The following is a 15829-nucleotide window of genomic DNA, read 5'->3' as shown; positions in this document are numbered from 1 at the left end:
TAAGGGCATGGGGGTGGGTCCTGCCTGTCCCTCTTATTAACTGACCAGTTACTTAACTCTTCGTGCCTCTGTCGTGAAATCTGTAAAGTGAGCAGCTGTGCAAATCCTGTAGCAAATACAGCAACATAAAGGGTTTATGCCACTCTATGTTGCCCCTAGGTAGGGGCAAGAATGATGCGTTGTGGTAAGAACTGGTCAGAAGTACCATGACGTTAACCCTTAAAAAGCAACTATTCTACTTTAAATTAATTTCTGGCTAAACAAAGCCAGATTCTTCTTTCTATGTTTTTGATTTTTCACAGTTTTAAAAATTAAAATGTCATTTAAACTTGCTATTTTCTTCGTCTTTAACTTGACATGCTCTTGATGGGGTGGGGGAATAGTTATAGATTTTTTAAAATTTATGAAGCCACACGTACTAGCCGTGCGCACTGTAGCAATAGTGTGCATGCACCATCACAGCCTTCTATTCAGACAATTCCTTCTCTGTGTCAATGGGGATAAAGATTTTACAGCTTTAAAAAAAAATTGTACACACCTATGTGCATATCAATGTTCTCCTTTAAATAGACTGCTATAAAAATCTGAGCAAATGTTTAACTCTTGACGGAACACTCTGTTGCTGGGTAAGCAGTCTGTCTCTGGTGTTGAGGAAGGCATGAGTGTCCGAGCCCAAGTGGGTGGAGGAGATGCTCATGCATGGAGGGGGCCCACACTGGGGGTTCAGGGTCTCCGGCACACTTCCAGAGCATCCCAAGGCTCATTGTGGGAGGGAGGACACCTGGGTGCAGTACCAGATTTCAAGCCAGGCAAGGAGCCTGTCCTAGTGGAAGGAGAGCAGCCTGGTGGGTGGTGTAGGAGCTTTAGCCGAGGGACCGTGAGGGGGTACCGGCAGACACGTGTGGACTCTCAGCCTCCTTGTCGAGAGAGTGAGGCAGCGTCCACCTAGCAGGACAACCTGGTATAGCACGTCTGAGTAGATCTGGATTGTCTACACATCATAGCAATACCACTCCCTTGCCAGTGATTCGTTACAGGTGGGCATGTGACTTCATTCAGTCCAAGGACACATGAAGGGAAGCATTCAGGGAAAGGTCTCAGGAAAGGTTTCCCCTGTGGTCGGGAGGTGACAGTGGAAAGTAGGCCCTTCTTCCTCTCAATAGTGACATGTCAGAATGTGAAAGCTGGAACCGCTACCACCGTCTTGTAATGATGAGGAAAGACAACCTGGAAAGAAAGCCAACTTACTTAGAGGTGTGTAGGGTTCAAAACTAGCAGAGATGTAAGCTCTGGCACTGACTATGTGGAGACTAGAACTGCTCTCCCTTGTGACTTCTTCTTAATGCAGGCAAGACATTTCTTTACTGTTTAAGCCAGTAGAGCTTAATATCCTGATAACAGTACTTTTACTCCAAAGTTAGCACCTATCATTGCCAATAAGTCTGTTAGTGGTTCTGCACATGATAAATCAGAGGGACTTACATTCGGAGTTACTGGGAACAACAACCAGTATCATTCATAGATAAATAATATATGATCCAGGGCTTAGAAGCTGCGCTGGGAAAAAAAAAACAGACTTTATGATTTCCCAATGGGTGTCTCTTCTGCGGAACGCCAGTCAAGAGCCGCAGGGCCATTCCACCAGTTAAATGAAGTTTCTTAAATGTTCTCAATAAAAGTATGAACTTGTTATGTTACCATAGCTATACAGTTTAGGTGTGATCCATATCTAAGTAACAAAATGAAGTTAATAAAAAATAGTTTATTCAAATAGGAATAGTACATGAAAAAAAATGAGGTGAGAGGGAAAAATCGCTGTAGGGGAAGAAGTTAATCTAGGGAAGCTATAATTCCTTTGCAAGGAAATGTCAAGTTTGCCAATCCAATAATGTTTTTGGTAAATTTTCTTGTCAAGGGACTTCCGACAGGCAATTCCTGAATTTTTAGAGACACGGAAACAAAAACAAAAAAAATACCAAGAGATCATGTCAAAGAACAGAATAATTTTGATAGTAGAAATCATTTTCAGCATGGGCCACACCAAGATAAACAATTATGGGAGTGCACATGTAGTACTTTGAGTCATTAATTTGTAAATGGCAAAGATCGGAAATAAGGGATTTTCTTCACCCAAGAGACATCCCAGTTACTAAAGCTATGATACAAAATAGATCAAAAGTCAACAAAAGAAAATTGAAAAGGAATGTATGTAATTACCCCAAAGACAGGATGCATGACATTTTTCACCACCTAATATTACAATAGGTAGATGGATTAACTATTAGACCACTATACAAACTGACTTAGAAAATACAGAAAAGATTATTTAACGTAATGTCATATAAAAGGCTTAGTTGACTTCCTTTTGTCAAGTGATACTCACACTTTAGTGACAGTATTTTAAAAGTTTATGAGCAAAAGTGGGAATGCAGTATAAATAGTTTTAGACCACCTACATTTATCATACATTAAATTACACAACACATTCCTTTTAGTAAATGTTCTTTTTGTAACATCCATTCCAGTAACACAAAATGCAAACAGGGTTATGATGTTTAAATTAATTCACAAAATGCAGCTGTACCTCAAGCTCTTGGCAGCTCTCCAATAGTTTTAATGTAAATTTTTAGATAGAAAACAATTCTATGAGAAATAATTTCAAATTTTCCTATTAGTTCTTAGTTTGGGTGTTGAGGGTCAGGCAGGGAGGTCAGTAGACACAAGCTCTAGGTAAGTGTTACAGTAAAAATCAGGGTCAGTGTGGGCAGGATGTAGACCCAAGAAATGACGTGTATATTTAAATATGGCTGGTGGCAACTTCTAGGCTCATACACTAGGGCTTAGTGATAAGATAATGGAGAGGTTCTAGGGAAGGATGCTGAGTGGCCTGGCTTATGTGGTGGACCAACAGTTGTGGCTAGGGCTGTGAGGTGCACTTAAGTGTAGATACCTATCTTTAGACCAAAAACTGTCACCAGGAAGATGGTTCATGCAGACCCTGCTCTAACTCACTGGCTCTTTAATCAACACTCTCATTATATAAATAAGGTAGACAAAATAATACTCAAATAATAATTCTTGTAGGATAAGTTCTAGTTAGCACTAACTAGAGAAGGGGTAAAAACAACCTGTGAAAAATCATCAGGTTATAAAGACAACCTATAGGATGGAAGAAAATACTTGCAATTCACATATCTGACAACCATCTAGCATTCAGGATATATAAAGAACTCTTACAATTCAACAACCAAAAAACAAACAAAATAATTTTAAAATGAGCAAAGGTCTTAAACAGGCATTTCTCTAAAAAAGGTACTCAATAGTTAACAAGCACATAAAAAGATGCTCAACCATTTGTCATGAAGTAAATGCAAATTGAAATCATAGTGGGTTGTTGGCAAGAAGTAGAGAAATTCAAACCCTCACACAATGCTGGTAGAAGTAAAATGGTGTGGCCACTGTAGAAAACAGCTTGGGGGCTCCCCCAAAAGTTACACATAGAATTACCATATGACCCACTAATTCAACTCTTAGTTGTATACCTAAAAGTATTGAAAACAAGTGTCCAAAAAACAGTTGCAAATTAATGCATGTAGCAGCACCATTCTCAATAGCCAAAAGGTAGAAACAGCCCAAGTGTTCATCAATGGGTGAATGGGTGAACAAAATGTGGTCTGTCCATGCAATGGAATATTATTCAGCCCTAAAAAGGAACAAATTACTGATACATACTAAAACATATCAGAACCTCAGAAACATTCTACGTAAATGAACAGGTAAATCCATGCACATACACAGCAGATTAGTAATTGCCAGGGTTGGGAGAAGGGAGGAATGGAGAACAATCTCACAATGGGTAAAGGGTCTTCTTTGAGGTGATAAAAGTGCTTTAGAACTAGACAGAGGTACTGGTTGCACAACATTGTTAATGTACTAAATGCCACTGAATTGTACAACTGTACAATTTAAAATGGTTAATTTCCATGTCATGCAAATTTATCCTCAATAAAAAAACATTTTAAAGATCACCGGCATATAAACTTTAAAACCCTCTCATTTTCTAGACAGAATAACTGTAGGTCTTCAAGATGAATTTTAGTGCTTTTAAATATAAATACTATTTGATAGGTAATATTGAATTTCTTAATACTTGATTTTTTTAATAGGGGTGATTTTTAGGAAGGTAATGTCTTCCTATCCCATGACGGAACATGTATCTTGAAAATTTTTTTTCAAATTACAAGAGAAAGTTTACTTAGAAAGTCACAGTGGTAGCAGAAGTGAGCCAGCAGGGCTGTGTAGGCTCCGGAAACAAGTTCCAGAAGCAGAAGAAGGGCCCTTTGGAGCTCCTTGGAGGAGAGAGAAAGGCAAAGGTAACTTGCTTGAGGGGAAAGGAGAAGGGGCAGGGAAAGGCGCAGGCAAGCTCCCGACAAAGAGCGCCTTGAAATGTGTTTCCCTCGCTCCTGGTATTAGACTACCACTAACTAGTCTTCCATGCCTCGTCCTTTCACACTCTCTCGTCCTAAACAGAATGTGTAGGTCACATAATTATATACTTAACAAATAAAAAGGCTATTAGTTTCAATTCAAATAAAGACCACCAAATATGATTGGTTTCACAGAGTAACACCGAGGTGACTGTTAGTGGTGGAAAGAAACTCGACTCAAACTAGTAAGCAAAAGGGCAGAATGTGAGCAAAATCTGTGGGAAAGGCAGAACCTCAGGGGTGGTTGGAGCCAGGAACTAAGTCCTAAGGTCCCCCTCTCTGTGTCTCCTCATTCTGTGACTGTGCACCGGCTTTGTACGCTCAGCCCAGCTCCTTTGCAAGGCTGGAAGCGTGCCTGGCAGCTCTCATTTTAAATCCTAGGATTTTTCTAAATCATCTCCTCTTCACTTCTTGGTAAGGGAGGAATTCCCACCATAGGCTTGTGGGGATGAGCAAATGCATGAGACCCGACACTGGGGAGATGAGATATTGGCAGCAGTTTATCAGTCACCAGTGCTCACAACCCAGCCAAGGAGGACACTGCGTACCAGGCAGGACCACACAGGAGTTGCACTCTGGAACAAAGTGAACAATCAGAGGCTTTTGGAGGCAATAGCCAGCAGCTGTGGGAGGCAGGCTTTGTAGTAATAAGAGGGTGGGGTGCCTTGGTTCCCACAGAGGGATGTGCTTGAATAATTCTGTGGGCTGGCAGGGAACTTAAACCTACTACTCGGGGATGAGCATCAATTGTATTTAGTCTGTTTGATAAGGAGGGGTGCTTGTCTAGGGGACCCTGTCTGTGGGAGCAGAGTGGGGGGGGGGGACTTTGCAGTCAGGTCATTTGAGGCCCTCCCAGTAGATATTAAGGCAGCACACAGCAAGAGTTTTAGGCCCTAAACCGCACAGCTTCACCACAAGGAACAGACCCCTCCTTGCCTCTTAGTTCAAATTTGAAACATCTAGGAGAAATTATTCCACTTACTGTGGCATGGATCTAATGCCCACACTTAATGCTAGGAGTCTAGAGAGTGATTATCAGTGATTATCAGTCTCACTGGGCCACGGGGTCGGGAATAAAGCAGTGCCCCCAAAGAACCACATCTGTTTTCAAAAGCTGGGGTTGATCAAAAGGCCACATAGCCCCTATAGCCCCTGTGTCCCTTCTCTTGGCTTCTCTCCTTCCTTTCTCTCTCACCTGTTTCTCAATTTTTTTCACTTCACTCTTTTCTTCACCCTCTGTCTCGTCTCTTCTTCTTTCTATTCTACTTCTCTTTCTCTTCCCTGTTCCTCTTTCTCCTCCTACTTTTGTTCTATTCTCTCTCACTGCCCCTTATCTCCCCCCTGTTTTTAAATAGTTCCTGCTTTCCAAAGCCACCCATGGCCATCACCCACTCAAGCAGTGGGGATTCGGTGGCCTTCAGCTTGATTTCTGCTTCTTAACTGCATTATCCATAACATTAGGTAAAGGGTAAACGATTGGGCAGAGCCTAAATTAGCTGTTATGCTATCTTTTCTACCCAAATTTATGGAAAATTTCCAAGCTTAGAAAGTGTACTCTAATTGAGCAAACAAATTTTCTTTCTTTGTTATAATCTAAAATAGATTTGTGGAACAAAACTTGATGTTTTAAAACTCCAGACGCAATTAAACTTGCAATGGAAAACCTCTCAATGCCTTTGTACTTTTTCTGAAAACGATTTCTTCTGAACTACTTTTCAACATGTAGCACCTCTAATTAAAATGATTATTGAATCTTCCTCTCCTATTTGCTTTGTGTGAAAAAAATGGTATCGAAAACATCATTAATAAAAACCTCCTAGCTGAATAAAGGCTGTAAAGAGCACAGTTAATGTGGTCAATAAGACGGCTTAGAATTATGTGCGAAGGTAATTGAAACACTTCAGGCTCTAAGCAAATTAAAGTGAAGAAAAATAAAAGGAAGGAAATAAAAGGAGCATCCTTAATGAGCCATTTGAATGACAGCCAATATCAAGCAGAACCAAATACAATTAAATGACACTTAAAGCAATGAGAACCCATACTATTTGCTTTCTAATTCTCATTCCTTGAAGAGTGTCTTGTTCATATGCCCCAGTCCCTGGAGGAGTGTGTGGTTTGTGGTAGGAACTCTGCGAATTTCAGTGCCTGACAGAATGAGTGAGTAAATAAGTGAAGGCTGTCAGGTCATCTAAAACAGCTCTGTCATGCACGGAGCAGAGGACTTTAAAGGGCCTGATGGCTCAAGACAGCCGCGCGTGGAAACACAGGCTTCCTGGAGCGTGTTTGGAAGTCTCTCCCTCCCTGCCACTACAACTACGCAGATAAGAGCAGCAGGGAATCTGTCCCCGAGAATCCTGGATGCCACCTCTAATGGTGATTGTCTGCAAAACTAAACGAAGCCCAAAAGCAAAAACCCTCAAGGCTTAGTCTTCATTCTCAAATGTACCTACCTAAAAATGTAGGAGCAGTAGGAATAGGAAAACCTCAGCAGTTTCAGATGCTTGGGTTAGAAAGAGTCTCAGAGGTCAAAGAGAGCCCTGAGATAATTCAAACTTGACAAAATAATGGTGCTCTATTGTTTTTGTTATATATTGTTTTTTTCAATATATAGCACAATTGAAAAGGTTTTCAAAAGAAGATGAGAAAAATATATATTGACTTAGTAATAGTATTCTGACAAATGATTTTTTACATCAAAACTCAGATTAAGTAGTAGTTTAGTAAAAATCTTTTTAAAGTTATTCTCCAACTAAATTCTTGTGTATTATGATAAAAGAGTTGAACTTACTTTTACACTTAAACGTGCTGACTCACATGGCTATTGGCTGGCTTTAGGCCCTCTCCGGCTGTTGGCCAGAGACGTCAACGCCTTGCCATGCAGGCCTCCTGTAGGTCAGCTCGCAACACGGTCACTGGTTGAGCTCAGAGTGGACCAGAGTACAAGAGAGAAGGTGTCCAAGGCAGAAACCACAGTGATTTTGTAACCTGCTCTCGAGTGATATCGCATCCTCCTGCCATATTCTATTCACTGGAAGTGAGTTCATAGGTCCAGCACACATACAAGGGGAGAAGACTGATTACACAATTACATGAAAATCAGGAGATCGGGATCTCTGGGGCCATTGTAGAGTTTGCCTACTATGTGTGCACATGGGCATACATGTATGTGAATATATGCACATATGCATGCACACACATTTATGTGTATACATGCACATATATACACACATACCCACATATATGTACCCACACATTTATTGAGAGAAAGAATTTATGCTTCAAATGCCCGACTGTCATAACATACGTGTGATAAAATGAAGCATTCCTGTAGCATAATCAGACTTCTCTGCCAGCTTAGGATAAATTTGTCTTTATCAGTAACTCATCATCAAGTCTAAACTGAGCAACGTGAGGACAGGATTAATAATTTCAATGACATTATTCAGTGAAATTCTGTAATAAAAATTGATTTTTATAACATATGACTTTTCCACCCAGGCCCATCTCTAATTTCAGGTAATGGGTCTTCTCTCCTAGGCTCCATGATTTAGAGGTCCCTGTTGAGGCCTTTCTCTGGACTTCCTCCCCCCACCACCACTACCACCCATCCCGTGGGACAAGTGGTTGGACCCACCTGGAGTTCTTGCCCCCCTCGTCTTTTTCACAGTCTTTTACCTAGGATTCTGATGGCCCAAGGGAAAGTCAAAGAATGGCTGTTGGGTTGATGGGCAGAGCTTAGATATGGGGACCCATTATTCTTAGGAGAAATTAAAATCATAGTAAAGGAAACATAAGTTTGAAATTGAGAATTATATTATTTGGTTAAGCTGGGGTTCTGTCTAGAGTTTTCTAGCTATGCCAGACAGTATAGCAACGTTTCCAAACCTGAACCACTTCCTTTTCTTATACAGTTAGTTGTTTGGGGGGTTGTGCATGAATTTTGAGAGAAAACAAAGTAAAGAAGAAGTGGAAATGGCTGCTTTCCTGAGAGAATTTAATACTACCTGTGGGCAATGTTCCTTCCGAATCCTGATGACAATGCATGCCATGGGGCTGGGGAGAAACTGGTGCTTCCCCTGTTACCTCAGAACACACCACCACTCTAATAACTCAAAAAAATGGCAAGACTTAGAGCATCAGGTGATGGCATCCTGGGCATGGACCCGAGAGATCCATGAAAGGGTACTGTGGAGATAGAGGAATGAAGTTTATTTTAAGTCTGAAGGACAACAGACATTAGCCAGGGAGAAGAGAGCAAAGGAAGAGAGCTTTGCAAGATTTTACAAGACTACTTGAAGCAACCCATTTGTGACCCCTCAGAAATTCTGGGAAACTCTTTACTGATCTAGCTTATAGGGCTTCAGTTATAGGTATTTGCATATTAAAACTTAAGCAATTTTTATAAAGCAATAATCCACCAAAAAATACAAACAACCAATAAGCATCTGAAAAGATACTCAACTTCATTAAATCAATACAACAAAAAATATTAAGATAAAGATATTTCTCCAAGATATTCCCCAATGATACATCTGATAAGAAGTTAATATCCAAAATTTTTAAAGAACTCACACAACTTAACACCAAAACAATAAGCAATCCAATTAAAATAAAGGCAGAAGACCTGAATAGACACCTCTCCAAAGAGGACATACGGGTGGCCAATAGACATATGAAAAGATGCTCAATGCCTCTAGTCATCAAAAAAATGCAAATTAAAACCACATGAGATATCACCTCACACCTGTCAGAATCGCTATCTATCATCAATAAATCAACAAACAACACATGTTGGCAAGGATGTGGAGAAGAGAGTGCCCTTGTGCACTGTTGGTGGGATTGCAAATCAGTGCAGCCACCATGGGAAACAGTATAGAGGTTCCTCAAAAAATTAAAAATGGAACTACCTTATGAGCCAGCAATTCCACTTCTGGGTGTGTATCTGAAGAAATCCAAAACACTGATTTCAAAAGATATATGCACCCCCATGTTCATTGCAGCATTATTTACAGTAGCCAAGGTGTGGAAGCAACCCAGGAGCCCACCAATAGACAATTGAATAAAGAAGATGTGGTCAATATTGAAATATATACAATGGAGTATTATTGGCCATAAAAAAATGAAATCCTGACATTTTGTGAAATCTTGCCATATTTCACACCTAGAGGGTATTATGCTCAGTGAAATAAGTCAAAGAGAGAAAGACAAATACCGTATGATTTCACTTATATGTGGAATCTAAAGAACAAAATAAATGAACACACAAAACAGAAATTAGATACAGAAAATTAACTAAGTGTTGCCAGATGGGGGGGTGTTGGGAGGATGGGTGAATTGGTGAAGGGAATAATTAAGTACAAATTGGCAGTTATAAAATAGCCATGGGGATGTAAAGTACAACATAGAGAATATAGTCAATAATATTGTAATAATTATATATGATGCCAAATGAGTATAAGAATTATTGAGGGGATTGCTTTGTATATTGTCTATTTTGTATTGTATCTGAAACTAATACAAAATAATACTGAATGTCAACTATAATTGAAAAATAAATAAAAAATAATCATTGTTTCTCCAATTACACTGGCAAAATTCAACAAGATTGATATCATCCTATAGACAAAGGGAAACAGATATGACTCTTTAATATCATCAAGAAATTTCAGGAGCACAGAAGAACAAAGACATTTATTATAGCATTGTTTATCATAAAAACTGGACCACATAAATGTCCATCAATAGAGTAATGAGTAAACAAACCATAAGATACATTACACTGGAACATGATGCAACAATTCAGCTTTATAGCTGGACTTATAAGATGGAGGTGAAGAAACATGAAAGCTGAACGACAAATTATATGGATGCATTCTGTTAAAAAAAAAAAAGCCTACACAAGCAGAAACAAAAGTTAGTGTTTCATAGATGCTGGCTGGAGATATGAGAATTCTGGGTCAGAAACTAAACATCGTTTATTACAGTAACAGCATAACCAGGGTATCAATCAGCATTTACACCAGTTCCCTTAGCCCCAGTTCCCAGAGGGAAATGCAAAGAAGTCCAGGTGATGAGACCACATACAGTGAGTTTTGTATAGGACAGCCGCCCTGAGCTTAGGGAACCCGAATATTTTATATTGAGCAGTAAGCCTACCTGACCTTATCTTTATTATAAAGGAGAAAGACATTATCTTTATTATGCTGCATAATAGAAAGCAAAACACAAAAAATGTCTGCCCTTTGCTCTGGAGGTAGACACTGTCTCTGCCTTCCAAGCCCATTCACTGCACTACTAACTAATACCCTAAAATATAGTCCTGAAAAAGGCCATCAGTGTCTCTTCTCATAAAATGTGCAGTCACATGAAAGGCTCCTGGAGAATTCCTTGAATTCCCAACATTCTATCATTTTCATTTTGTGTAAACAGACAAAAAACAATAGCTGTCAAATAAAGTGTCATTTTATTTAAACTTGTAACAATGAAAATGTTGATGCTCTGGTCACCAAATCATAAAAATATATACTTCTTGTGCTTATAAGAAGATTTTATTGTGGCTGGTATATTGCTCATTCTTTGCTCAGTCTACATGGTAGAAAATGACTGATAATGATTATTTTCTCTAATAAATATTTCTTACTCACTTAGAAAAATTCCAGACTGATCACTGGAATTGTTGACAAAATTAGGAAGAGGATTTTTAGAATTATATAGCTTTAATGATAGACACATCATTAAAGCATAACTATTTTCCCTCACATAGTTTTCACTGGGCAACTATTCTTCAAAACAATTACATGTCAATATCTCAACAAGAATCTTTTACTCTGTGAACAATACATGCTACCTTTCGAGGACATTATAACTAAATAATAGATTTTTTGAGTGAAACGTCCAACTTCTTCATTTTACTATTGAAGAAACTGAGGACCAGAGACACTAAGTGACTCAACGGTGGCCAACAACTAGTTAATGTCATAGCTGAGGCTAAACCCCACATGCCCTGACTTGGAGCACAGGCTCTTTCTTCTTATCCAAATCCACACACATGATACGATAGAGCTTTCAAACTGGGGTATGCATTCCGCTGCAGGCGATGGCAGCATGCCAGAGAGGCAGAGCCACAGGATAAACACAGGGTGTCTTGCTTCAATGTAAATATCACTCAAAGATGTGAGGGGAGTTAAGGGGGACCGCTTTATTTTTATATTAAAACAAGATTGATTGTAAAGGAGAATGTACATTTTACATAAATTTTTTAAATTTCAGGCGGGATTCCTCAGGCCATAATCCCATCACATGCGGGTATAAAATTCTCTCTGCCCCCTCAAAAGAAGGGGGCAGAGCCAGGGATGCTTCTTTTGTACAAGTTTTGTACCATCAGTGTGAGGATGTCTAGGAAGGACCTTCCATCCAAGAGGTGCCTTTATTTACCTCCCTCTTTCACACCCCATAATTTGCATTATTTTAGTCCTCATGATCAGTTAAATTGAAATTTTTTTCTTGAAGAAGGAACATAGTAAGACCTTATAGCAAATGAGTTCTTTTCCTAGGAACAGAGCTGGGTGTTTATTTTTTATTTATTTATTTTCTCTTCTTAATCAGTGTAAGTTTAAAGATTTAAATAAAAAGTCAAGGATAAAAATTTTAATGTGATTTTAGTGGAAATTAGCGGGTTAGTAGTTTACTTCTCTAAAATGCTCTCTAAAAGCATTTTGCTTATGATTCTAAAACTCACGTCTGGGCAATGTACAAAATTGACTAAGTATTATATGGTTACATGTTTCTGTGTAGCATATTTATGAATGATATCTAAAATGAGAGAACACATATTAACAGCAAAAGTGGAAGACAGAAGGTCTTGTAAACTACTTTGTACATTTTCTAAGTGGACCATTCCTTTCATCTGATTTTTATTTATGAGATAAAAGCCATTTAAATAATAGTTATCAGATGATTACTCTCTCCACAGTAACTTGGAGGACTTTTACCCACCCAGGGCCCCCAGGCCCAAATACTTTTTAGAAAGAACTAAAATAGTATGTTTGATTTCTCCAGTGACATATTTTTAACGCTCTATTCCAGCACTGGAATTTTTATATGCAAATAGCCTGACCCATTTTAAAAAAACTGTATTTAATTCTTAGATTTCAAGTTCAGATTTGGAGCCAAGAAACCAACTCATTCTATTAAGTCAACATTTATCGAATGCAGTCTGTTGGTCCCTGACAGAAGACAGTGATGCACAGACAGAATCCTGCCTCCCAAGTTTCCCAAGCTAGCGGGGAGCCAAATCCATGGAAGTGTTATAAGACCATGAGACAGTTTTGATAGAGGCACCAACAGAACTTGGGGAGACATAAAGAGTCCTAGCCAAATAATGGCTTATCTTACCCATTTTCTGCCAGAGGAAGGACTTCAAGCTGCTGAGCCAATATCCACTTACTCCTGGCCAATAAAGTCAGCAGAGCGTTCCTTTTTTTCTGTGCACCTGGGTGCTGGGGTGCCTCGGTACTGCCACCCCTACCTGCATTCCAGGACTGGGTCTAAAGTGGGGCAAGCGAGGCACTGGCCTTGGTGCAAAAATGTAAGGTAGCACCAAAATCTCAGCAAAATAAAGCTTAAGGGAATATTTGTGTAATACTTCCACGATGAACAAAACTTCAAAATTTTAAATAAACAGAACTGATTTTTTTCTTTTTGTCCCGGGCTCTACTAGGGTTCCACAGGGCACTGCTTCACCGCTCTCCTCCACACATGGCCGGTGATCCCCAGCCACGTCTAATTTTAAGACACCTAAATTTTCTGATATCTGATCTCAGATCAATAAAATTATTATTATTGGGTGACTACCCTTGGGGTCCTCTGACCCACTCTGGCATAGCTGATAGATCACCCACTTTACCGCATTCACAGAAGCACCGCACGCGGGCGAACACTAGTGTGTCCGAGGTACCGCGTGGTGGGTGCTGCGAGGACCCCAAGCGCAAACGTCATAGAAGTCAGGATTTGGCTTCAAATCTTCCCTGGTTTGGATTGGCTTTTAGTCGGCGAGATTGCGGTAACTGTTGGTAACAGTGAGAACACGGAACCGTGGGGCGAAGCTGGGTCAGTCATAGATGCTTCTCGCGGAGTGGTGTCCTGATGACCGAGGACCCGAAACGTCTGTCCCGCGCCTTCCGACACTCTCTGAGCCTATCGAGGCCTCCGGGGCCTGGGCTGGAGATCAGCCGCAGGGTAAGGGCACCCGGTTCTCCTGACCCAGGGCCCCTCGGGTCTCTGTGCGAAAGCCCCTGCCAGCCTAAGGCTGCCCCTGGGGCCTGTGGCAGAGAAGGTGGAGCAACGGGGACCCCGGACTTCCACTGGAGCAAGAGGTCTGTAATCTCTTCAGTAGGGTTTGGAGGCTGCCCCTGATCAACGCTAATAGACTTACGACCTTTTCCTACCATGTACTTACCATCGGCTGCATATATAACTATGGCAGTTTAGAGATTAGGTAACAAAGCCATACATTTGGGCCTTGACTCTCCAACATTATATATAAATAATAAATATATATTTATCTACACAAATATATATATATATATATATATATATATATTAAACCCCTGAAATGCTGTTCCCTTAAAGTGCAAATTTAGTAATATTTTTGACGAATAAGACAAACAATTGAAGGCAGTTAAGATAATGACTTAAGGAATGCTTGAGTGGGAAACATATCAAAAATATGCAACATAGGAGCTAGCAAAGTGCTCTAGAGTTCTGGGACTTGTCTGGAAAACCGTGCGACTGCCATGGTTAGTCAAAGCTGAGATTCCCGATATGAATCAAAAGCCAAGTCCTGACTAACCTGTGGTGCGTGTGTGTTGCATGAAACTAGGGGAGTGTATCTGTTATTACAGTACATGCATAGAGAGGATGTTTTCTTCCGGAGAGTTGAATACAGGCATCCTTCTCCTTGGATTGAATGAGCCCACAATTTTCAGACTTTTTTTTCTGCTTTCTCTGGATCCGAAGTCATCCGGCAGTGGACACTGCTGCTGTCCTCCCTGCTCTGTCACTGTCCACACCCCAGTTTTGTGGTGGATTCTTTGTTTTTAATTTTCCTGGTTTATTAACTAGTTCATTTGAAGTAATGACTTTCCCTCCTTACCAGATTGCTGAAATTCCTTCCCAGATTCAATATCTTTTCTGGGTAATAATATCTCTCCCATCCTATGCAACTACAGATTTGAATTCTGCTTTCTTGAAATTCACCCTCTCTGTTCCTGCTGTCTTTTTCTTTCTCCTGCTAACCTTATAACCGCCCCTCTTCCGGCCCCTTACCCAGCCTGGTTCCCTCCTCCTCTTTCTAAAGGGAGTATGTCACCATGATCTTATCTCTGTCCCACTCTCTCTTCTGGGCTGGCCTGACTTGCAAGGCCATGCATACCCACCCTGACATCTCTGAGGAGGTCCCCTCATCTGCTTGCAGCTTTCAGCTGGACGCCCTGACCTCTCTGTTCCACCAGCACCTCAAGGTCAGCATCTCTAGGCTGCATTCATCCTCCCTAACAGTCAGTTTCTCGTCGTCATGTCATCACGTTATCTTCATCACCTGTGACTTCCCTTGCCCCTGTGCTCTGCTGCCAGTTACTTGCCCGTTCCTGTCAGTTCTCCCTGCACGCCCCATGACACATCTGCTCACTGCTCCTTCCCACTTGCCACTATCCTAGGGCAGGCGCATCGGCTCTCGCTTTGATTTTCCGGAGGCAGCCTCGCTTCCTGTCTGCATTCTCTCGGCACCCCAGGCCCTCAAACATGTCCCTGCAAGTCACCTTCCTGAAGCCCAGCTTTTTTTCTCATCTTTTCTCCAGTTTAAAAATCCTGTCCTACTTCCCTGCTGCCCCAGAATTTAGTCCAACCAAGGACTAAATTCTGATTTTAAAATAACTTGATAGTGGATATGATTTAAAAGCACTGATCTAATTGTCATGGGAAAAATCAGAACTTTGTTGGACTTAACAATGATTTTGCTATGCAGTTAGTATATGTATTTCCTAGACATGTGCATATGTCTTACATATCATAAAACTAATTAATTTTAAATTATAAATTACATTAATTATGTGATTCTATATTAGAGTTCTTGGGCCTATAAACATTTTGTTTATGTACTGGGCATACTCTTTGAGCCTAAATTTCAAAGTTAGAGCAAACAGTCTGACTCCAAACCACCGTTCTTAATTTATTTCTCACATTTGCCCTCCATGTGCCTTTCACTGTAGCCGAAGGCTGCACCGCCCTGCAATCCTCGCATTTTCTTCCCGTGTGTCTTCTCTTTTCTGTGGTTACTCCCCTCT

General features: G+C 40.4%; 1 protein-coding gene across 1 annotated transcript in view; it reads left to right on the top strand.

The window, feature by feature from the left end:
• Nucleotides 1-13631: 13631 nt before the first annotated feature.
• LRRC72 (leucine rich repeat containing 72) overlaps nucleotides 13632-15829 on the top strand; it is a 35637-nt gene continuing 33439 nt past the window's right edge. The window contains exon 1 of the mRNA XM_028525194.2: nucleotides 13632-13724. Coding sequence (XP_028380995.2) covers nucleotides 13632-13724 — 93 coding nt within the window. The remainder of the gene's footprint in view (nucleotides 13725-15829) is intronic.

This window comes from Phyllostomus discolor, chromosome 10 (genome assembly GCF_004126475.2).
Source record: "Phyllostomus discolor isolate MPI-MPIP mPhyDis1 chromosome 10, mPhyDis1.pri.v3, whole genome shotgun sequence".
Taxonomy (NCBI): domain Eukaryota; kingdom Metazoa; phylum Chordata; class Mammalia; order Chiroptera; family Phyllostomidae; genus Phyllostomus; species Phyllostomus discolor.
This window is presented reverse-complemented; position numbering and strand designations above follow the sequence as displayed.